Source organism: Rhinatrema bivittatum, chromosome 17 (genome assembly GCF_901001135.1).
Source record: "Rhinatrema bivittatum chromosome 17, aRhiBiv1.1, whole genome shotgun sequence".
Lineage (NCBI taxonomy): Eukaryota > Metazoa > Chordata > Amphibia > Gymnophiona > Rhinatrematidae > Rhinatrema > Rhinatrema bivittatum.
In genome coordinates, this window is record NC_042631.1 from 19,740,423 (window position 1) to 19,758,905 (window position 18,483).

General features: G+C 47.7%; 1 protein-coding gene across 2 annotated transcripts in view; it reads left to right on the top strand.

Moving 5' to 3' along the window:
- The first annotated feature begins 2,743 nt into the window (after positions 1–2,743).
- GALNT18 (polypeptide N-acetylgalactosaminyltransferase 18) overlaps positions 2,744–18,483 on the top strand; it is a 389,972-nt gene continuing 374,232 nt past the window's right edge. The window contains exon 1 of one of the 2 annotated variants that reach the window (XM_029582567.1): positions 2,744–3,334. In XM_029582567.1, coding sequence (XP_029438427.1) covers positions 3,100–3,334 — 235 coding nt within the window. In that variant the 5' untranslated portion in view covers positions 2,744–3,099. The remainder of the gene's footprint in view (positions 3,335–18,483) is intronic. The other variant, XM_029582566.1, reaches the window with a different exon arrangement.

An 18,483-nucleotide genomic window follows, 5' to 3' on the forward strand; every position in this document is an offset into this window, starting at 1 on the left:
CCCTCACTGCTCTGCCACTGTCGTGCCACGTTCACTCCTTCCAAAGAAATAATTTATTGCCACAAATCGAGATTTGTCCAAGTGGCACAAGAGGAAAAGCTTAGGGGAATGCATCACGGGTAGAGAGAAAGATCATTTTCATGATACTCTTACACATCTCATTTCAGGAACAGATATTTGTTTATTTAGACATTTTATATATCGTCGTTCCATGAGGAGATCACAGTGGTTTACAAAATGACAGTCATAGTTATAACTCAACAAACAAACAATGATATCCAAACATAGGACTGAAATTAGAAAGTACTGAACAAATAAAAGAAAAGCAAAGGTTGCCCATGTCCTCTGTTGCCTTGTACTGCTTTATAGAGATTTGGTTCGGCCTTCATTATCGGCCTGCCGCAGGAAATTTTGTTTCCCGCAGTTCGGGCCGTATTTTTTTTCGGCTGTCCCAAACCGAAAAAAAAAGCCAAACACCCTAACCCTTCAGATTTAATTAATTACAACCCCCCCCCCCCCCATCCTCTCGACCCCCCAAACATACCGAAAATCCCTGGTGGTCCAGCAGGGGTCCTGGGAACGATCTGCTCTCGGGCCGTCAGTTGCCAGTAAATAAAATGGTGCTGGTGGCCCTTTGCGCTTACCATGTGACAGGGGCTATCGGTGCCATTGGCCGGCCTCTGTCACATGATAGGAGCAATGGACGGCCGGCACCATCTTAAATAATGGCGCGGGCCATCCTTTGCTCCTACCATGTGACGGGGGCCGACCAATGGCACTGACAGCCCATCACATGGTAAGGGCAAAGGGCCATCGGTGCCATTTTGAGTGGCAGCCGATGGCCCGAGAGGGGGAGATCGCTCCCGAGACCCTCGCTGGACCACCAGGGACTTTCAGTAAGTCTTGGGCGGGGGTCAGGCAAGTCTTGGGGGGTCAGGAGGGTGGGGGGTTGCACTTAATTACATTTGGGGTGGATTTGGGGTTTTGTTTTGTTTTTTTAATGTGTCCTTTCTCCCCCCCCCCCCCTCCGAAAAATGATAAGAAAACCGCACGAAATTTTGTGGGTTTTCCTATCGTTTGGGCGGCCCCCCGAAATGCGACGAAATAGGAAATATCGTCTATATTTCCTATTTTGTCGCAAACGAATGCACAGTGCTTTATGTACTTAATGAAAGCTTTAATTAACAGGAAACAAAACTCATCTGTCTTTGCTATTGTAGTGTTACAGCAAGCTACTGGCTAGCATCTTCAACTGAGCATGTCCATCCGCCTCTTCTCTTAAGAGTGGTTCAGACGGAAGGCTCCTTCAGTAATATGTCCATACAGAGGGTATTTTTCAAAGCCGTATCTACTGGTACACAGAACTTTACTTGTGGAAATGGGGTCTTTGATAACTGTACACCCTATTTGCAGGTACAAGAATGTGCAGAGGGCCCCTAATCTGCAGTGAGAAGGGAGGTGCCAAGGGTGCGGCTGGGGGAGGGCTTGCATTTAACATGCCTGCTTTTTAATTTTCAAAAGGCTGTGTATGTTTTTTCTTGGAAAAATTAGCAGGTGTAAATGTATGCCAGCATTTTTTCTGAGAAAGTACCGTGTATTTCCTTGCAATTTGTTTAAAATCTGCCGGGTGCTAGTTTCATAGAATATGCCTAGAAAGGGTAAATAACGGTTTCCTATTTACTCATTCTAACCCTCTCATGATTTTATAAATTTCAGTCATATCCCCTCTCAATCATCTCTTTTCCAAACTACAGAGCCCTAACCTGTTTAGCCTTTCTCCATAAAGTAGTTTTTCCGTTCCCTTTATTACTTTTGTTGTTCTTCTCTGTATTTTTTTTTCTATGTCCACTATGTCTTTTTACTAAATCAGGGGTGGCCAACTCCAGTCCTCCCGAGCTACAGACTGCCTCCATTGCAAATCTATCTCATGCACATTCATTGTGGGTATCCTGACAACCCTACTTGTTTGTGGCTCTCCAGGACTGGAGTTAGTCAACCCTGTAACTAGATCTTGCCCAAACTGAAGTCTTCACAGAGAAAACAATGCAAAGCTAATGTAATCAGTATTTGGATCGTCTCTTCTGCTGGCATTAGAATCCTGAACCCCCGATTCCATTGTCTCCATGCAGCAGCTGAGTGCAAAGATATGATTTCAACTTACGTAAAGAGAACAGCAGACATTAATTACTTGGCCAAAATCAGTCATAAAACATGCAAACATCGCGCTCTTGAACAGTTGAGTTTGTCCTCAGCGCATATTAAAAAGCAAATAGCATTAGAGCAGCGGTTTCTTGATTTCTCATGGTCTATTAGCGCTCATGGCCGTACAGAGAAAACAAGAAACCAACACGCGACGTTAATGCCTAAGTCAAAGAAGCAAACCTTTCCTTTCACCCTTGGGAAACATGGAAGAAGCCGAACTTGTGTTTGCAGCGGGGGGGAAACAGCATCCAATTGTCAGCGACGAGGGGGGGGGGGGTCGGGGGAATGAGCTTTTTTTTTTCAGCGTCCATGCCAGCACACTGGGCAGGTCGTCGCGCGGAACACCCCCTAGCGATCCCCCGCCGCTCCAGCACGCTCAGGACCACAGGGCAGCAGGTGGGCGCGGCCCTGCCTGCAGGACCCCGCCCCCTTCTCGGTCCGGCCCCTGCCGCCATTGGTTTGCTCGTGCCAAGCGCCCGCCCTCCGCCTGAGACGGCGCCCTATTGGCCCCGCCGTCGCGTCAGTCCGAGCTGGCGCGGCTCGTTCTCTCGCTTGCCGTCGGCTCGCGGGCTGGGAGAGTGATGCTCCGGCTGCCTGCGATGGGCAGCGGCGCGGAGCTGAGCGAAGTTAGCGTCCCGGTGCCCGCCCGCGTGGTGCCCTTCCCTCAGACTTGGCGTCGATGAAAGAACCCCTCAGACCCTGATCAGAGCCTGTGGTAAAGGAAGAACAATTTGTAGCCGGATTGGGATTTCTTTCTTTTTTTTTTTTTTTAATGGAAATTCACTGACTTGAGTTCTCTTCATTTGGGAGTTGCTTCCCCCCCCCCCCCCCCCCTTTTCTTTAAAGTGCATTTTATTTTGGATCACCGGTGCGGGAGCTATATGGAGGGATCTCAGGATGCTTTGCACCAGGAAAACCAAAACTTTAGTGTCCACTTGTGTGATCCTGAGTGGAATGATCAACATCATCTGTTTGCTGTACGTGGGCTGGGTCACCAACTACATTGCAAGTGTTTATATCAAAGTGCAGGAGCCGACGCAGGAGAAAAAGTTGGAGGAAGACAAAGGGGAGACTTTAAAGATTATTGAGCGGCTGGATCGCTTGGAAAGTGTCATCAACCAACACATACAAGGTACGTTTTCGCCTCTTAAAACGCGGGGCTGGCGTGGGACTAAAAAGTTGAAGGCGTCCTACGAGCGAGGCGGCCGATGCGCTGGGCACAGCGTTGGAACGGGCATAGGGGGGGGGGGGGCATCGAGAGGTGCTGGAGGGAGAACCGCTGTACGGGGGGGGGGGGGCTTCCTCTTTCAGAAACACGAAGGTTCTTGTCTTGCTGCACGCTCTTCCTGAATGGGAAATAGTGATTTTCTTTCCTTTTTTTTTTTTTAATGCAGATTTTCTTAATCGCTATTAGGCACTCTGTAGCTTCCAATATTGCCTGGCGCTCTCGCTGAAATGCCGACCGTCCCGTAACCCGGAGATCAAATGTACCCAACCCGCCCCTCCCTCCCAGCAGTGTTCAAAAATAACCCAGCCCCAGAAGCCAGGGACCCGGCATCCTGCGAGCTTCGCCAACAATGTGCTATTTTCCTCGCTTGGCTGAGGATGGGGCTTGGGCTGAGTGGATTAACGCACGATTCTATAACTGGTTGGGTGTTTTTTTTCTTTCTTATGTGCAGCATTCCCATCCTCAAAAAGGGGCACCAGTGACCGGAATGCACACTGTTAGTAAAGGAGCCATTCCAGTTGCACTGGCTGCAATGATCACAAGTGAGAATGCATTCTGCCTGGCGAATTTTTTTTTTTTTTTTATCTGAGTGTGGTTTTTGCCATTCAGATTGTTTTCTCACTTCCACCTGCAGATTTATTTATTTATTTTTTATTCGAAGAACCAAATAGTTTTACAAGAACATCAGCCTTGTATTCTGCATGCAAATGCTAGCTCCAGTCACTAGGGGGCAAACGAGGGTGTGTTCTGCCTGCCAGCTGACTCTTGCCTGCTGTGTGTGTGTGTATGTGTGTAGCACGTGGCGTCCTTAGCACCAGACTATCCGACCCCTGTATCTTCTCACTCATTCTGGGTGATGACACAGTTTGTCAGTGATGGTCGCCTTCGTGTCCAAACAAATCAAGGCATTTGTAAAATGCAGCCTTGAGTCTCCATGCAACCATCACACCTGGTTTCACAGTCAATTGCAGACCCACTCCTTTCCTAATGCCCCTTTGCAGGGCAAAGTCCAGCAGCAGTGCTCCGAAAAAGTGCTCGCGCTTTGGCTGGGCTGCAAATCTTAACGAGAAGAGGGAGCCCTTCATGGGTGCACCAGCTACCATCATTGAGGTGTACTGAACCCGTTTCGTGCAGCGCAGGACCAGCGTGGGCTGCCCTGGTGCCATCCCGTTGATCGACTCCACATCGGTGAGCCAGAGGCACCTTCCAAAAAAAAAAAAAAAAGCTTGTGGTTCCTGTCCCTGCACAGATTCCCTCAGCGAGCTCAGTGGATGCAGCACCACCTCTTCCAGAACTGTCCCAAGTCTGGGGTCGTCGTCATCGAATGGAACAGCTGCTGACACATCTGTGCGGAGCTGCAGGGGGCCGACACTTGATCATGGCACATCTGCTCAAGGCTGTGCGATGTTCAAATTTGACCTCCTCTTCTGAACATTGTCAACTGGGGGGGGGAGGGTTGTTAGCTGTTCAGCCAAGTAGGTAAATGTTCGCACCAGTCGCTGGCTGGCAGCTAGATATGTCCTTGCTAAACACATCATTCTCTTCCCATCTGCTGCAACAGCTCTCTGTGTCTGGGTAAGCAGCATGTGCGGGTGTTGGGTTCCCAAGTACCTTCTACCTCTTCTCGCTCCCTCTGGGTGATGACACTAGTACTGTTTTAAGGGATTTTCCTTTTCTATGTTTTTCCTGTCTGCAGACAGTAAACAGTGCAGTGCATATATATATATATATATATATATATATATATATATATATATATATATATATTTTAATCTTATTGACATAATCTGTGCAGCAGGCAACAGAAATTGAAGCATGCATCATATTAGTATAATGACCAGGGCCGGAAGTAAGATTTGGGTGCCCATAGGCAGCATTGGAGACCCTGGAGCTCAGGTGGTGGGTGAAGTCCCTCTACCCCCCACTCCCCCTCCAGAGTGCCAGAGCAGTGTCCCTTTGAACTGGATTGCTAGAGCAGGCTCGCTCTTTTTTTTTGCAACAGTGGCGCTTTCCTTTTGGACTGGAAATATGGCAGCCCTGGTCAATTGCCTACATTGCCCCGGTCTAATTCCGGGCCCGGCAATGACCAGGATGGTTAATGTCGTCTTGCGGGACCGGGTACCTGGGTTCTGCTGTTGGATTTCAGCCCCCTGCTCAGGAGACTGCTTCAGATTAGAAGAGGCGTACGGCAGCTCCGGTCCTGAAGGGCTTCTGCCTTTCAAGACGCCCACAATGACTACGCCTGGGATGCATTTACATACAGTGGAGGCGGCGCATGCAAATAACCCTCACACACATTCACCGTGGATCTCCTGATAACCGGGCGTGCTTGTGGCACGCCAGGACCAGAACTGCCGGCCCCTGGATTGGAAGCTGGGAAGGCTCCGTGCCCAGATCCTGCCACGCCTGAGTGCCCATTAACCAAGTGACACGCACAGGGCGCTGGGTTTTGAGTTTGTTTTTTTTTAAGTTTTTTGCTTCCCCATCACTGCTAATCAGACCTAGTTTAAGCACATACGGCTTGCTGGGTTGCTGGAAGTCATTAGAACGTTTCCTTTCTGTTACAGATGTTTTGAATACCCCATTTAAAAACTCAAAAAATTTCATTTCATGTTCTGTCAAATTAATATTTATCCATCAATTCTCCAACACTGACAAAGGCCTAGTTTTACAGAACTAGACTGTAATGACCACTTTAGAAGATTTGTTCTTGCTTAGTTTAATGATTTTTTTTTTTGTTTACAATTTTTAGAGTGCTTTTCTGATAAAATTGAATCGGAAAGTCTGAGAGCGAGCTCCAGTTGAAAAACACAGGAAAATTCCAGTGAACGGCCCCGATTGTTGCACCCTGCCTGCTCGCATACAGGAGAGCTGTCTGACCAGTCCTGTTTCAAGGCCTTCCTTTTGGGGTTAAGCAACAGGGAGCGCCGAGAGGCGGCAGGGAGGCTCGCGTTCCCTTTCTTTGGCCGCTGACAGCTGCGCTTGTCTGGCTGCTGTCCTGGCCGATTTTGGAGCATGCACCTGCTCTCTGGCCGGGGGGAGCTCTCCCCCCCCCCCCCCCCCCCGTCTCTGCTGGTCTCTGTGGCTGCCCCTCTTTCCCAAAGCCAATTACCGTACCTGGGGGAATTTAAACCTTTGGCCAGCTGGACTCCACTTCTTCCTCCTCAAACAACCCGTACCCTGGTTAACCTTCCCCCACATGCAGTGCACTTCTTGTTCAGGCCTTGCCTTCTCCGTTCTACTTCCTTTTCCTCTTCTCTGATCCTTCATCCCTCTTAGGCTGCTCGTGCCTCTTTTATTTGTTTGTTTATTTATTTTTTAAAAATCGCTTGTAATTAAGGTGTGCTCATCCTGGATGAATGTATCCTGTCCCGCAGAGCACATCTGCCCATTTTCAGAGCTTAGGATAACTCCCATCCGAAAGAAGGCATGCAAACTCTCTGCTTTCCCGTCCGCCTTCCAACTCTTCCAAATTATCTGTCTCATATAACATCCCGTTTCAAAATTCTTGCACATCCCGAGCCTGCTCTTGGAAAGAAAAGAGCAGCACATGACTCGGTTTAAAATAAAGACCTATTACCTTCCAGAACCACTTTGCCGGCTGCTTTCTGGCATCTCTGCTTCTGGAGAGCTGCCAGCTAGAGATTCTTTGCCTGTGTTCAGAGGCTTAATGAGCCCAGGAGCACGGTCTGTGTCTGGACCTGGAGCATGCAGGGAGCTCTGAAAGTGGTGCCCCGAGCAGCCTGTCCTGGAATATGGAAGACTGGAAATAAAGTTACAATCCAAGGCAAACTGAGGAACTCGGAAAGGTCTATGATAACCCCCATTTCTGTTACACAGCTGCTAAGAAAAATGTACACTTTTTGTAAACCGTTATGATGGCTCTACCGAATGACGGTATATAAAACTCAACAAATAAATTAAAAACCGAGCAGGGCTTAGTCATCCTTTGAGGCTTCAGACTGTGGTATCACGTTTGTCTGCCACGAACGGTCCAAGCACATAACAGGTTCCTTTCCAAAAGAAAAATAGGAGGTGGCTGCAAGATAAACGCAAGAAGAAAAGGGCCAGGCTCATGTGATACCTTGACAACCCCCCCCCCCCCTCTTCCCCCGGTCTGAGTGAGGGGGGAGGAGGGGGCAAACAGGATTCAGGGGAGCCCGGCTGATCTGCTGGAGCTGAGAGGCCTGGGCGAGGATGAGGGGCCTTTACTTTCCACGCGGTAACACTGAGCACGCGATGACTTTTCATCTCCTCGCGGTTCCGGACTAAACGATGCGTTTTTAAGGCAAGCGCCGATTTCTCTCGCTAGCCTCTTGCCGGCCTGTTTTCAAAAGTGCTAGCCGGGCTTTATCTGGGTGTGAGTTGTAGAACACAGGCCACCTCTTTAACTTCCTCCCGACCCGTGCTGCTGTCGAATGGTGACTCGGGGGGGAGAGAAGCTGTAACGCTGAGGCAAGTTTCCTCATGAGCCTTCTGGCCCCGAACGGGTAGGGACCAAAGCAGCGTGGGGACCCCTTCCTCTCCTCCTCTTGATGCCAGTTTCAAAAGTGATAACATGACGGTTCCTATGCAGCGCTTTAAAGCCCGTAGATGTAAACACCCAAACGCACCTGCGCTCCACACTATCTAAGCAGGAAGAGCGAATAACCGGGTCGGTCGCGGAGCAGAACCTGCTGACGTCGGATCCGCAGTACAGCTGTCTCCCCGCAATCCCTCCGTGCTGCTGATCACGAATAGCCAAGAAAAGTGATCAGCGTTTTACTGCCTCGGCTTATCCTCGTTGGCATGAATGGTGGCAGGAGTGGGGCATCGTGGGTTGTAGAGAGCGCAGATGCTTTTAGTATAACGTACTTTTATGCAGGTTTTCAAAAAAAACAAAAAACTGCCCAGGTAGTTTAGTTTTTGAAAATTAGAAAAATAGAAGTATGAGCACTGAAAGTGCCTTAGTGGAAATGTCATCTGGGGGCTTCCTCCCTGTGGTCCATGCCGTGGAGGCCGGCGCCTCGCTTTCAGCCGGCCACAGGAGGGCGACGTTCAGATAGGGCAGGCGAGGCGCACGGCTCTGTGGTAACAGGGCTAGATTGCTTTTGCATATTGCCCCGGCAGGCTCTGCTTCTCCATCCCACCCCAGGATCGGTAAAATGCCTTTGTCTCTTCCCCCAAAGACTGCACATCTTTCAGGAAGCAGCAGGATGGGCGAGCACTGTGCACCTGCCCTCACTCCTGCGATCACAGGCCATTGAGTTCATTTATAACCTGGCCCCCACCCGCCTCCTGCTCTGTCTGACCTGCGAGCTGCCGACCACCTGAGAGAGAACCTGCGTGGCCGTTCCCCTTTCCAGTTCAAACGTCTGCCTCCTTGGCGCGGAAGTTGAGTGAGGACAGCTGTGGCTTTTCAGGGTCAGCCGGTCTCTGTTTTATACTGCTGTCTCTGGTGGTGGGGGGGGGGGGGGGGCTTGTCATAGGGAAATCAACCCTAGATGTTCCCGGCATGCAGTGGGTAAAACCAGGACCGGATCGACCTGGAGCCAGTTGGTGAGCGGGTAGACCACCGCCACCAGGGCTGCCGTGTGGTGCAGACCTGCCCTGTCACCCCCCCCCCCTCCCCCAGCATCTATCCCTGCTGCTCAGAGCCATGGTGACAGCCGCTGACGGGCTCAGGCCCATGAAGAGGTGTGGGGGGGAGAGACATGTCGAGATCTGCCTTTTAATTCTTTGCTGTCAGAGCGCACCGTGAAGGAAAGAGATCTCAGAGGTCACCTTCTGAGTCCCCACAGCAGGGTAAACTGCTGCATTCTGGGAGAATATTAGGCGGCTGAACACCGTCTGACAGGACGTTGCGCTGCTGGGGGGGGGGGGTCACCCGAGTTCACGTTTTGTAGGGTCTCACCTAATTGCCAGAAAGCTATAACGGAAGGAAATCTCTCTCCCGGGAGCTGCACTGATATTTCGGTGCAATTTGTTTCCTGATTGAATGATTTAATTAGACGTTATCATGGACTCTCTCAAGACCTGGCATTATACTTATAGTTATTATAACTTACATATTTGCAGCTCAGATGGGGAGCAAGAAGACCATTCAGAGATGCAGACGGGGTTTTTTTTTTGTTTTTGTTTTTTATAAAATCATAAAAAGGAGAGAAATGTCTTCCTTAATTAGGAAATTGCATTGCTTCCATGTGAAAGAGGCAAGATCGGTTTCCAAAGAAACGAGAGAGAGAGAGAGGATGCCCTGGAGGAGAGGGAGAACCCCCCAGAGGAAGGAGTCAGAATGAAAATAAACTTCCGAGAGAAGTTCTGCTGGTTTTAATCTTTCCCTTTGCAAGCTGTAGGTTGGATATTGGACTTTTTCCAGATTTGTAGTGGCTCGCATTAGAGTCCAGCAACTTCATTGCTTGCAGTCAAACGAGCAATCAAAAAACACCCCCTCCCCCCCCTTAGAGGGTTCTTATTTTTTTGTTAAAATCATACGCGTGAACGTGGGAGACTTTGGGTCTAGACGAGGCTAAAGAACACCGAAGCCTGTGATTAGGGCTTCGGCCTGAGCCGCTCCGGACATCTGTCGGCAAAGAGGGCAGTGGCCAGGACGGCTGAGGCACGTTTTTCCCACCGCAGCCAGAGTCCGCTCGGAATAAAGCACTTCGGTGACTACCGCAGGGGACGTTTAAACTGTTGGCAGTTCAGGCTGGAAGGTGGCTCAACCAATCTGAACCAGGGTACTCTCCTTTTCAAGCAGTAGGCCGAGCAGGGCACTTCTGGCCAGCTGCACACATCTGTTAAGTGCACTGTTTTACTGGTGGTTGTGTGTGCGCGCGCCTGTTAGAGACTGGAAGCTGCACATCTTAAAAGAAAGGAGTTCAGATCTGGCTCCTGAGTTCCAGGCGCGCTGGAGGGGGTGCAAGGAAGGCCATCCTCACTGTTTTTCGTTTCATTTTATTTCGAGTCATTTGAGAAATATTGTAGCATGCGCTGCTTTTTACGACATCTATGTTTTTGTAGTGAGCATTAAAATGCTTTAGCACCTGCCAAAACAGCATGAGTGACATAACCGATATTTTGTTGGCGTCCTTGTGTTTTGGATGCGATCTGACACCAAGTGATGTAGCAATGTATCGCTAATGTTTTCGTGTCCTTGTAAAACAGTACATTCCTGCAGTGCACCACTGTGCAGGGGAGGGGGGGTGGGTGTGGGTTGTGTTTGCAGACCCAACCGTTGGTTCTCCGACTGGCTAGGGCCCCCCCCCCCCCCCCCGGGAGGGAGGGAGACCAAACTATCCCTCAAGGGAGACACCCACCGGTTGGCGGTAGATCAGGGGTGGGCAATTCCGGTCATCGAGGGCCGCAAACCAGTCGGGTTTTCCGGCTGACCTAACGAATATGCACGAGAGAGATCTGCGTGCCCTCTGCCTCACCCCTGCTCCAGAGAGTTGTTAAAAGGTTGTGGCTGCAATGGCAGAGCTACTTCACTTTTCCAAACAGAGCCCCAAGTGTTCCCTGTCCTGTTGACTGAAGTTTAAAGTGAGAGTGAGAGGCAGAAGTTGGATCTTAAATGGAGTGAACTCTCTCTCTCTCTTTAGCCTTGCACATGCAGTAGAAATCTTACAGGGATAGACTTCTTTTAAAGATGATATGCAGAAGGATATATGAGGAAATTTAAAATCCCAGGCAAGTGAAGGAGCTGCACTTTCCTTGTGAATGGACCTCATTTTACTATGGTAACGTTTCCTGCCATCTAGCAAGATCGCACACAATACTCACTTGTAAGGGGAGGGAGCCATCACCTTATTTAGGGAGAATATCCGTTCCCCCTGTGCTCTAACAGCATGAGCCGGCAGAATTACCTTATTTGCGTGTATTCCTGTTCCCTCTTTGTTTGTGGAAACACCGTTGGGGTTAATTTCGGCGCGGCCTTCAGAATAGCATTTGGAGCGCTAGAGTCTTCCGAGTAGCATATTTGCAAACAGTTGCCGCTGCTAATTTACAGGATCCTGGAATGCCGCGTGGGTAAAGGCGACAGATTGTGTCTGCACAAGTTCTTTAGTTAGACGTGTGGCGGGATGCCCAGGGGAGGTGGCAGGCACCAGAGCCAAGAATTCAAGAGAGTGCGGCACGGGCGCGGGTGAGCCTTGGTTGTGAGGGAGTGCAGAGTAAAGCCAGTGGGGTTGCCACCTTAGATGAAGCCCGAGGGGAAAATAAAAGTGATACCTATTTTTGGGCTGACTTAACACACATTTCTTGAGTAGCGTTCAGGTCAAAAGCCTGAAGGGGAAAGGCAGAGACTCGATGGCCCTCCCTATCTGGTGTCCTATTCTCCGCTTCCGTGTTTGTGGGCAGTGTTGGTCTCATCCTCTCCTCTGAGTTAGACCCACTCCTGACAGAGGGGGATGGAGAAGAGTGGAGGGATTTGTGACCCGAGCAGTTATTGAAATAATGAACTTGAATGCCTTACGCTTAGGGCAAAAAAGAAAACGGGCTTCAATGTAAAAAGTACGACAAAAGGCCCTACAAAGTGCGACCTCACTGCAGGGAAATCTTTATTACAGCCGGGTTCAATTCATAAATGGAAATCAAGAATTTCCCTCCAGAAGGGATGTTTTCCTGGCTGCTTTTAGCAAACTATTTTAGGAGCAAGCAAGCATCGTGCTTCGGTAAACAATTCCATGTACACTATGACGGTAACTTTCGAACCAGCACGCGTGTGCACCCAATGACGCGGCTGTTTTATAACTTGCATGACGTGTATACGTGCATGTTCTAAAATAGCCCGGCCGCACGCACATGTGTGCCAAATATTAATGGGTGCGCAAATCCCGCTTCTACCATGCAAACTGGCACACGCCAATGCCATTCCCAGTTTTACCAGTTCGTCCCCAGTTGAGAGAGAGGTCCTCCAACCACCCCTGGTTTAATATCCTTTAGCCCTGACCCTGAAAACCCCGCTGACCTGGCTAATTTTCTTTAAATTTTAGCTCACACGGCATCCATAGCAGAAGTGAAGTCCATGCGCGCTGGATCACGGAGGTATTTATGCGCACGTCTCAGGTTCACACCCCGAAATGCCGGTGACCCACCCAGACCATGCCTCGCCTCTTTCTGAAAACCTTCTAGATGTGCGCACTGCGGAGATACGCACATATCCCGCAGGCTTTTGAAATCTGCTCGGCGTGCAGGCCCAACTTATTCGCGCATCCCTTAATTAATGCGCGTTCCGAGCTTTTACAATTCACCTTTTCACGCTTGAAACTGGGTTTTACCTGTAGAAATGCTTTTGAAAATTGCTACAATATATGTTATTGGCTTTACATGTGTAAATGCACTTAATGCAAGTAAATGGCGCCTAGCTCCTAGGAGAATTCATCTGTAAGTCTCTAGTATCTACGTGTCTGATATATAATGGTGGATATTGTTAGGAGGTAAAAACCCATCCTAAATTTTGCATCATCTGCTCTCTCCTTTCCCGAAGCACGTGTCACTTCCTACTGCAACCTTCTTGCCCCGTCAAAATTTTACTCAAAGGGAGAAAAGATAGAAATTGCATTGCTACACTAAACCATAATTAGCTTTATTAACCCTTTTTTTGTGCCTGATCAGTGAGCCGAGGTTTACTAGCACTGAGGATCCATGCGTTGCCTTTACTTGCCATTTCTCGTTTAGTCGAGGAAATGATGTTTCCCCGTTCCATTTTTACTGTACTCCCATGAGTTTCTGGAACACTAGCAGCGGGGAAAGTCGCTTAGCACTGCAGATTGAGTGCAGGATGGAGGTTCAGCAGGAGAGCCTGGACCGTGCACAGGGACTGTTTTGGAAAGAGCCACGTTATACCGTGAAGGAAACCTGAGTCCTTGCTCAGCAGATGTGCGCACAAAGTAGGAGGAATAACAGCTTCTTTGCTTAATCAGGTTAGTGATGCACTACTTCTGAAGAACGGTTTGTCCAAAATAAATCAGCCATTTATAAAACTATTACACTGTGCTCATCTGTCCTTGTGTTGGCTCCGACTGCACTGTGTGTACTGGCAGGGTTTGCATGATCTCGGTGAAAACTGCTACCTCTTGGCTCGGCTTGCTGCTACTGCTCCCAAGAGAAGCGTTGGTGCACATCAGCCCGCCTTACACCCACCGACAGTACTGAGATTCCTGGTGTCCTGAGCCGGGTTTGCTTTCAGCATGCCTGAGCTCCGGTTGGCCCAGGTTAGGCTTGAAGATTGTAGCATGGATGCAAGCTGCACTTGAGAGGAAAAGCTCTGGGATGAAACTGAACAGTCAACCGGTTGATGTGCAAACAAAATAGTCATGGCTATCTCCCCCCCCCCCCCAACACCACCTTTCTACCCTCTACACATTTCGTCTGTCATTGCTTGGAGCTGCCCTGCACTGCCATGGCCTGGGAGGGGGCAGTTCTGAGAATGTAGGAATAAGACAACAAAGCAGCCCTAAGGCGAAATCTTTTCATTGGACTTACTTGGCACTTTCGAGACTCTCTGTTCCCTTCAAGTCCAATTTAAAGGCATCACCTGCACATTTTTTGTATTCTGTTTATTTCTTTGTATCCACGCGCGCTTTTTTTTTTTTTTTCAGATTTGAAGAAAGATCATGCTGTGACTTAAAAAAATGTAAATCAAAGCCACAGAGTGGAGGCTAAAACCATGGAGTTTTCCTCATTCTGTCTTTATATATATATATATATTGTAGCTGTCAGGAAGAGAACCTGAAGAGGAGCCAAGCCTGGCTCGTCAAACCTTGGAATCCTACATTCACTTCCTCCAGGGCTGGAATCCCCTTCATCAAACCAGGAACATCTCCAGGGCAAAGTAAAACTGCAATCTTGAAAAACCAATATTCAGACACTAACAGCACGCCGGCTGTACTGATTTTGTGAAGGACAAATGATGGTGCTGATTGCACAGGAACGGAGCTTGATAAATCAGTGCCTAAAACAGGGTATTCTCAGGTTAGATTTTCATCGAGTGGTTTCTTCCAGAGCTCACCAGACTAAAGAAATAAGTTTGTTTGACTTGCTTTTCACAGCCTGCGGCTGTGCCAGACGGAGGGGAACAGAGAGACCTCACATTCTTTTGCAGCGTTTAATCGAGTCCTGACGTGCCCCAGGACTGAAGAGCAAGCCTGGCAAACGCTCCTAAAGGGGGGAACGTGTGTGCCAGGCAGCTGCATGGAGAGCAGAATCCTGATCAGAGGGTGCATTAGGAGCTTTTCTCATCCCGCGTTCGGTGCAGAGTAATCATAATTTAAAACATGAAAACCAAAAATAACAAACAATAGGCGGCAAATTCTATTAAGGCAAACGCAACCGGGCAGCAGTAAAATCAGAGGTGGAATTTATGGCTTGGGAAACAGCGGGTGCATTTCTAATATTGCACAAAGGCGCTGGCCCAGTACGTAATGATGCCGAAGGCAGTTACGGTTATGGGAAAACACCGGAATAACTGCAAAATTCCCATTCAGATTTAAAAAAAAAAAAAATTGTTCCTCTTTTCTCAGCAAAAAGAAAAATACAAGTTTAGATTCTTGGAAATTTTAAAAATCTTATCCATGAATTCAGATTTGGAATGTCTGTAGGGGCAAAAGGCCATCCGAGACAGCGGGCGCTCCCTCCCCCTCCAGTAGACCACCAGGGACTTGTATTAGCAAGGGGAGGGGACTGGAGTGAAACTTAGGAGGTGACATGAGGTGTGGGAGAAGGAGCCCTAGGAATGAAAATGGTGGACCAGGGCTGCCAGTCAGCGCCATGTGAAAAGGAAACGGACTGACCGCATCCTGCCCTTACCCCACCCAGTGCATGCAGGGATTTGTAGTCCGATTCTCTCGAGGGGGCAGCCAGGACTGCAAGTCCAGGCCTGCAGTGAGGGCCATATGGAGCCAGCTGGCATCCACCCCACATGAGAGGGGCTGGAGCTGCCCTCGTGAAAAGCTAGCAGTAGGGGCAGCTTGGGTGCCCCCTGCTGGCACGTGGGAGTACGTAACGGTGCCAGGACAGAACGCTGAGGGTCAAGCACCAGAATGAACATAACAGTAAACTGTTTGCGATGCTTGAAAGTTTATAACTTTAAAAAACTCCAGAGAATCCTCTGTACATCAGTGACCCATACATACATCAACTGCTAGGGACAGAAGAACTAAAGACAACACATAATTAGGTTTCTTTTTTTTTTTTAATTGCACCGTTATTGGATGTTCACATCACAATGAATTCTGAAGCAGGCACACAGTAACCAACCGGATGACAAAGCAAGAGGTGGGGTTTTTTTTCCCCCAGTTTCTGTTTGAAGGGCAGGTGGGCTACTGAGTAAATGGATTTAAAGGGAACGGGGTGGCCACAAACTTCGTAATCATTCAGTTGCTGTAAAATTCCCGTGCTTCTGGTGTGGCACCTTTGCAGCTCTAATATCACTGGCCCAGTCTGATGGGAAGAAAGGTGGCCTGTGCTTACTGCAAAAGAAACCAATTTTGTGCCAAAAAAACCCCTCCTTTTGTCTGAGATTTCACTCACAGGGGTGTATGTAGGATTTTAGATTAGAATTTGAATGCCACTGAAAACCTACATACACACCTGCAAGCGAAATCTTGTGACTTATTTGAACAAACAAATGCATATATTTTTTTTTTGCACAAAACTGTTTTCTTTTGCATCTCGTCACTGGCCACTTTTTCTTCCCGTTGGCCAGGGCCAGTTATATTAGAGCTGCAAAGGTGAAGGACACCAGAAGCAGAGGAGTTTTTACAGTGACTTAATAGATTAAGAAGTTTGTGCCCAGACAAGGAAGAGAAACTGAGACATCCCTGCCCGGAGGCGTCTTCTTGCTTAGTTTGGCTATGTGTGTCTGCTTCAGAATTCATTATGATGTGAAGATCTAATAACTGTGCAATTAAAAAAAAAAAAAAATTCTAATTATGTGTTATCTAGTTCTTCTGTGCCCAGCAATTGATTTATGGGTCACTGATTTACAGATTGTTATGATGTAAAACTAATATATTGCAGAGTTATTATTATTATTATTATAGTTCTTGTGGCACTCTGATCATGTTAGCATATTTTATGGGAAATATGTTAGCTTCTTAACAGCTCTTTTGCAGTTGACAACAACTCTGTGTTTTTGTGATCTGCTCTTTAAGAAACATAGGCGTTGCATTCCTTTTTAGCTCACAGACTCCTTAAGGACTCTTAAAGGCACCCAAAGAGAAGCTGCTTTCCAGGATGCTCCTCCAAACATTTCCCCTATAATTAGGTAAAGATGCCAGCAGCACAAACAGAGGCTTATCAGCAGCTGGAGCACAGAGAACCAATATTACCCCGACAGCTGGACGATTTGTTAGCCCTCTCTGCAGTGATTGAGCAATTAGCTGAAAGACAAATAGTCCTAGCCCGCCACTTGCTTTTACCACATTCGGAGTCGGAGATGGGCCAAAAATTTGTGTTCTGTGATCGCAAAGCGAAAGCCTGCCCACAGTGTGCGTATTTACTGTTTATTGGCTTGCGCTTCATGATGGGATTAGAAAGATCTGGAGGCAAAAAAAAAGAGTTCTCATCATCCTACCCGTCTGGTCACAGTGTAACTAGGGCCTGATTTTACTAAGGCTTTTCTGCCTTTTTGTGTCTATGGGAATAATGCTTGGTAAATATCCCCCTAAGATATCCTGATCCAGTCCTGGTGTTGCCCCAAGCAAGGGTATCACCTGGCTCAGACTGTCCTATGTGACATTGAGTGATCTGGTTCCGTTAGAGAATGGTTGCTAACTGGATTACATAAGATTCACCATACTGGGTCAGACCAAAGGTCCATCAAGCCCAGTACCTGTTTCCAACAGTGGCCAATCCAAGTCACATCTGACAGGATCCCCAAGGGGTAGATAGATTCCAAGCTGCTTATCCCTAGAATAAGCAGTGGATATATGCAACTGCACCTTAATGTTTGGCCTGTTCCTCCAGGAACTTGTCCAAACTTTTTTTTTTTTTTTAACGCAGCTACATTAATAGCTTTCACCACATTCTCTGGCCATGAATTCCAGAGCTTAACTGTGCGAGGATTAAAATTTTTTTCTCTTATTAGTTTTAAATGAATTACCTAGTAACATCATTGTGTGTTCCCTGGACTTTGTTCTTTTCGAAAGAGTAAACCACTGATTAATGTTTACTCATTCCATTCCACTCATATCTCCCCCAGCCATCTCTTCTCCAAGCTGGAGAGTCGGTCCATCTTTCAAGACATGGAAAAGGGATCTGAATGAAGAAGACAGGAAACAGCATAATTTACTGGCAAGTCAGTTACAAAGCATTGATATGGAAGGCAAAGAGAGAATTTGAAAAGAAGCTTACCATGGAAGCAAAGACTGATAATAAAAACTTTTTCAGGTGTATTCAAGGCAAAAAGCCTGCAAGGGAGTCAGTTGGATCATTAGATGATCAAGGGGTAGAAAGGACACTTAGGGGATGACAAAGCCGTAGCTAAGAGACTAAATTAATTCTTTGCTTTGGTATTTACTGATAAAGATGTAAGAGAGATACCCATTCCAGAAATGATATTCAAAGGTGATGACTCAGAGGAACTCAAACAAATCTCAGTGAACCTGGAAGATGTAATAGGGCAAATTGACAAACTAAAGAGCAACAAATCACCTGGAGCAGATGGTATGCATACCAGAGTGCTGAAAGAACTGAGAAATGAAATTGCAGACCTGCTATTGGAAATTTATAAACTATCATTAACATGGTACCTGAAGACTGGAGGGTTACTAATGTAACACTAATTTTTAAAAAGGGATCAAGGGGTGATCCAGGAAATTACAGACCAATGAGTCTGTCTGTGTTAGGCAAAGTGGTAGAAATAATCATAAAGAACAACATTGCTGAACATATAGATAGGCATAGTTTAATGGGACAAAGCCAACATGGATTTAGCCATTGCTTCACCAATCTGTTATAATTTTTTGAGGAAGTTGTTAAACATGAGGATAAAGGTGAGCCAGTTGATAAGCATTGACAAAGTCCCTCATGAGGAACTTCTTAGGAAATTAAAAAGTCATGGGATGGGGCAG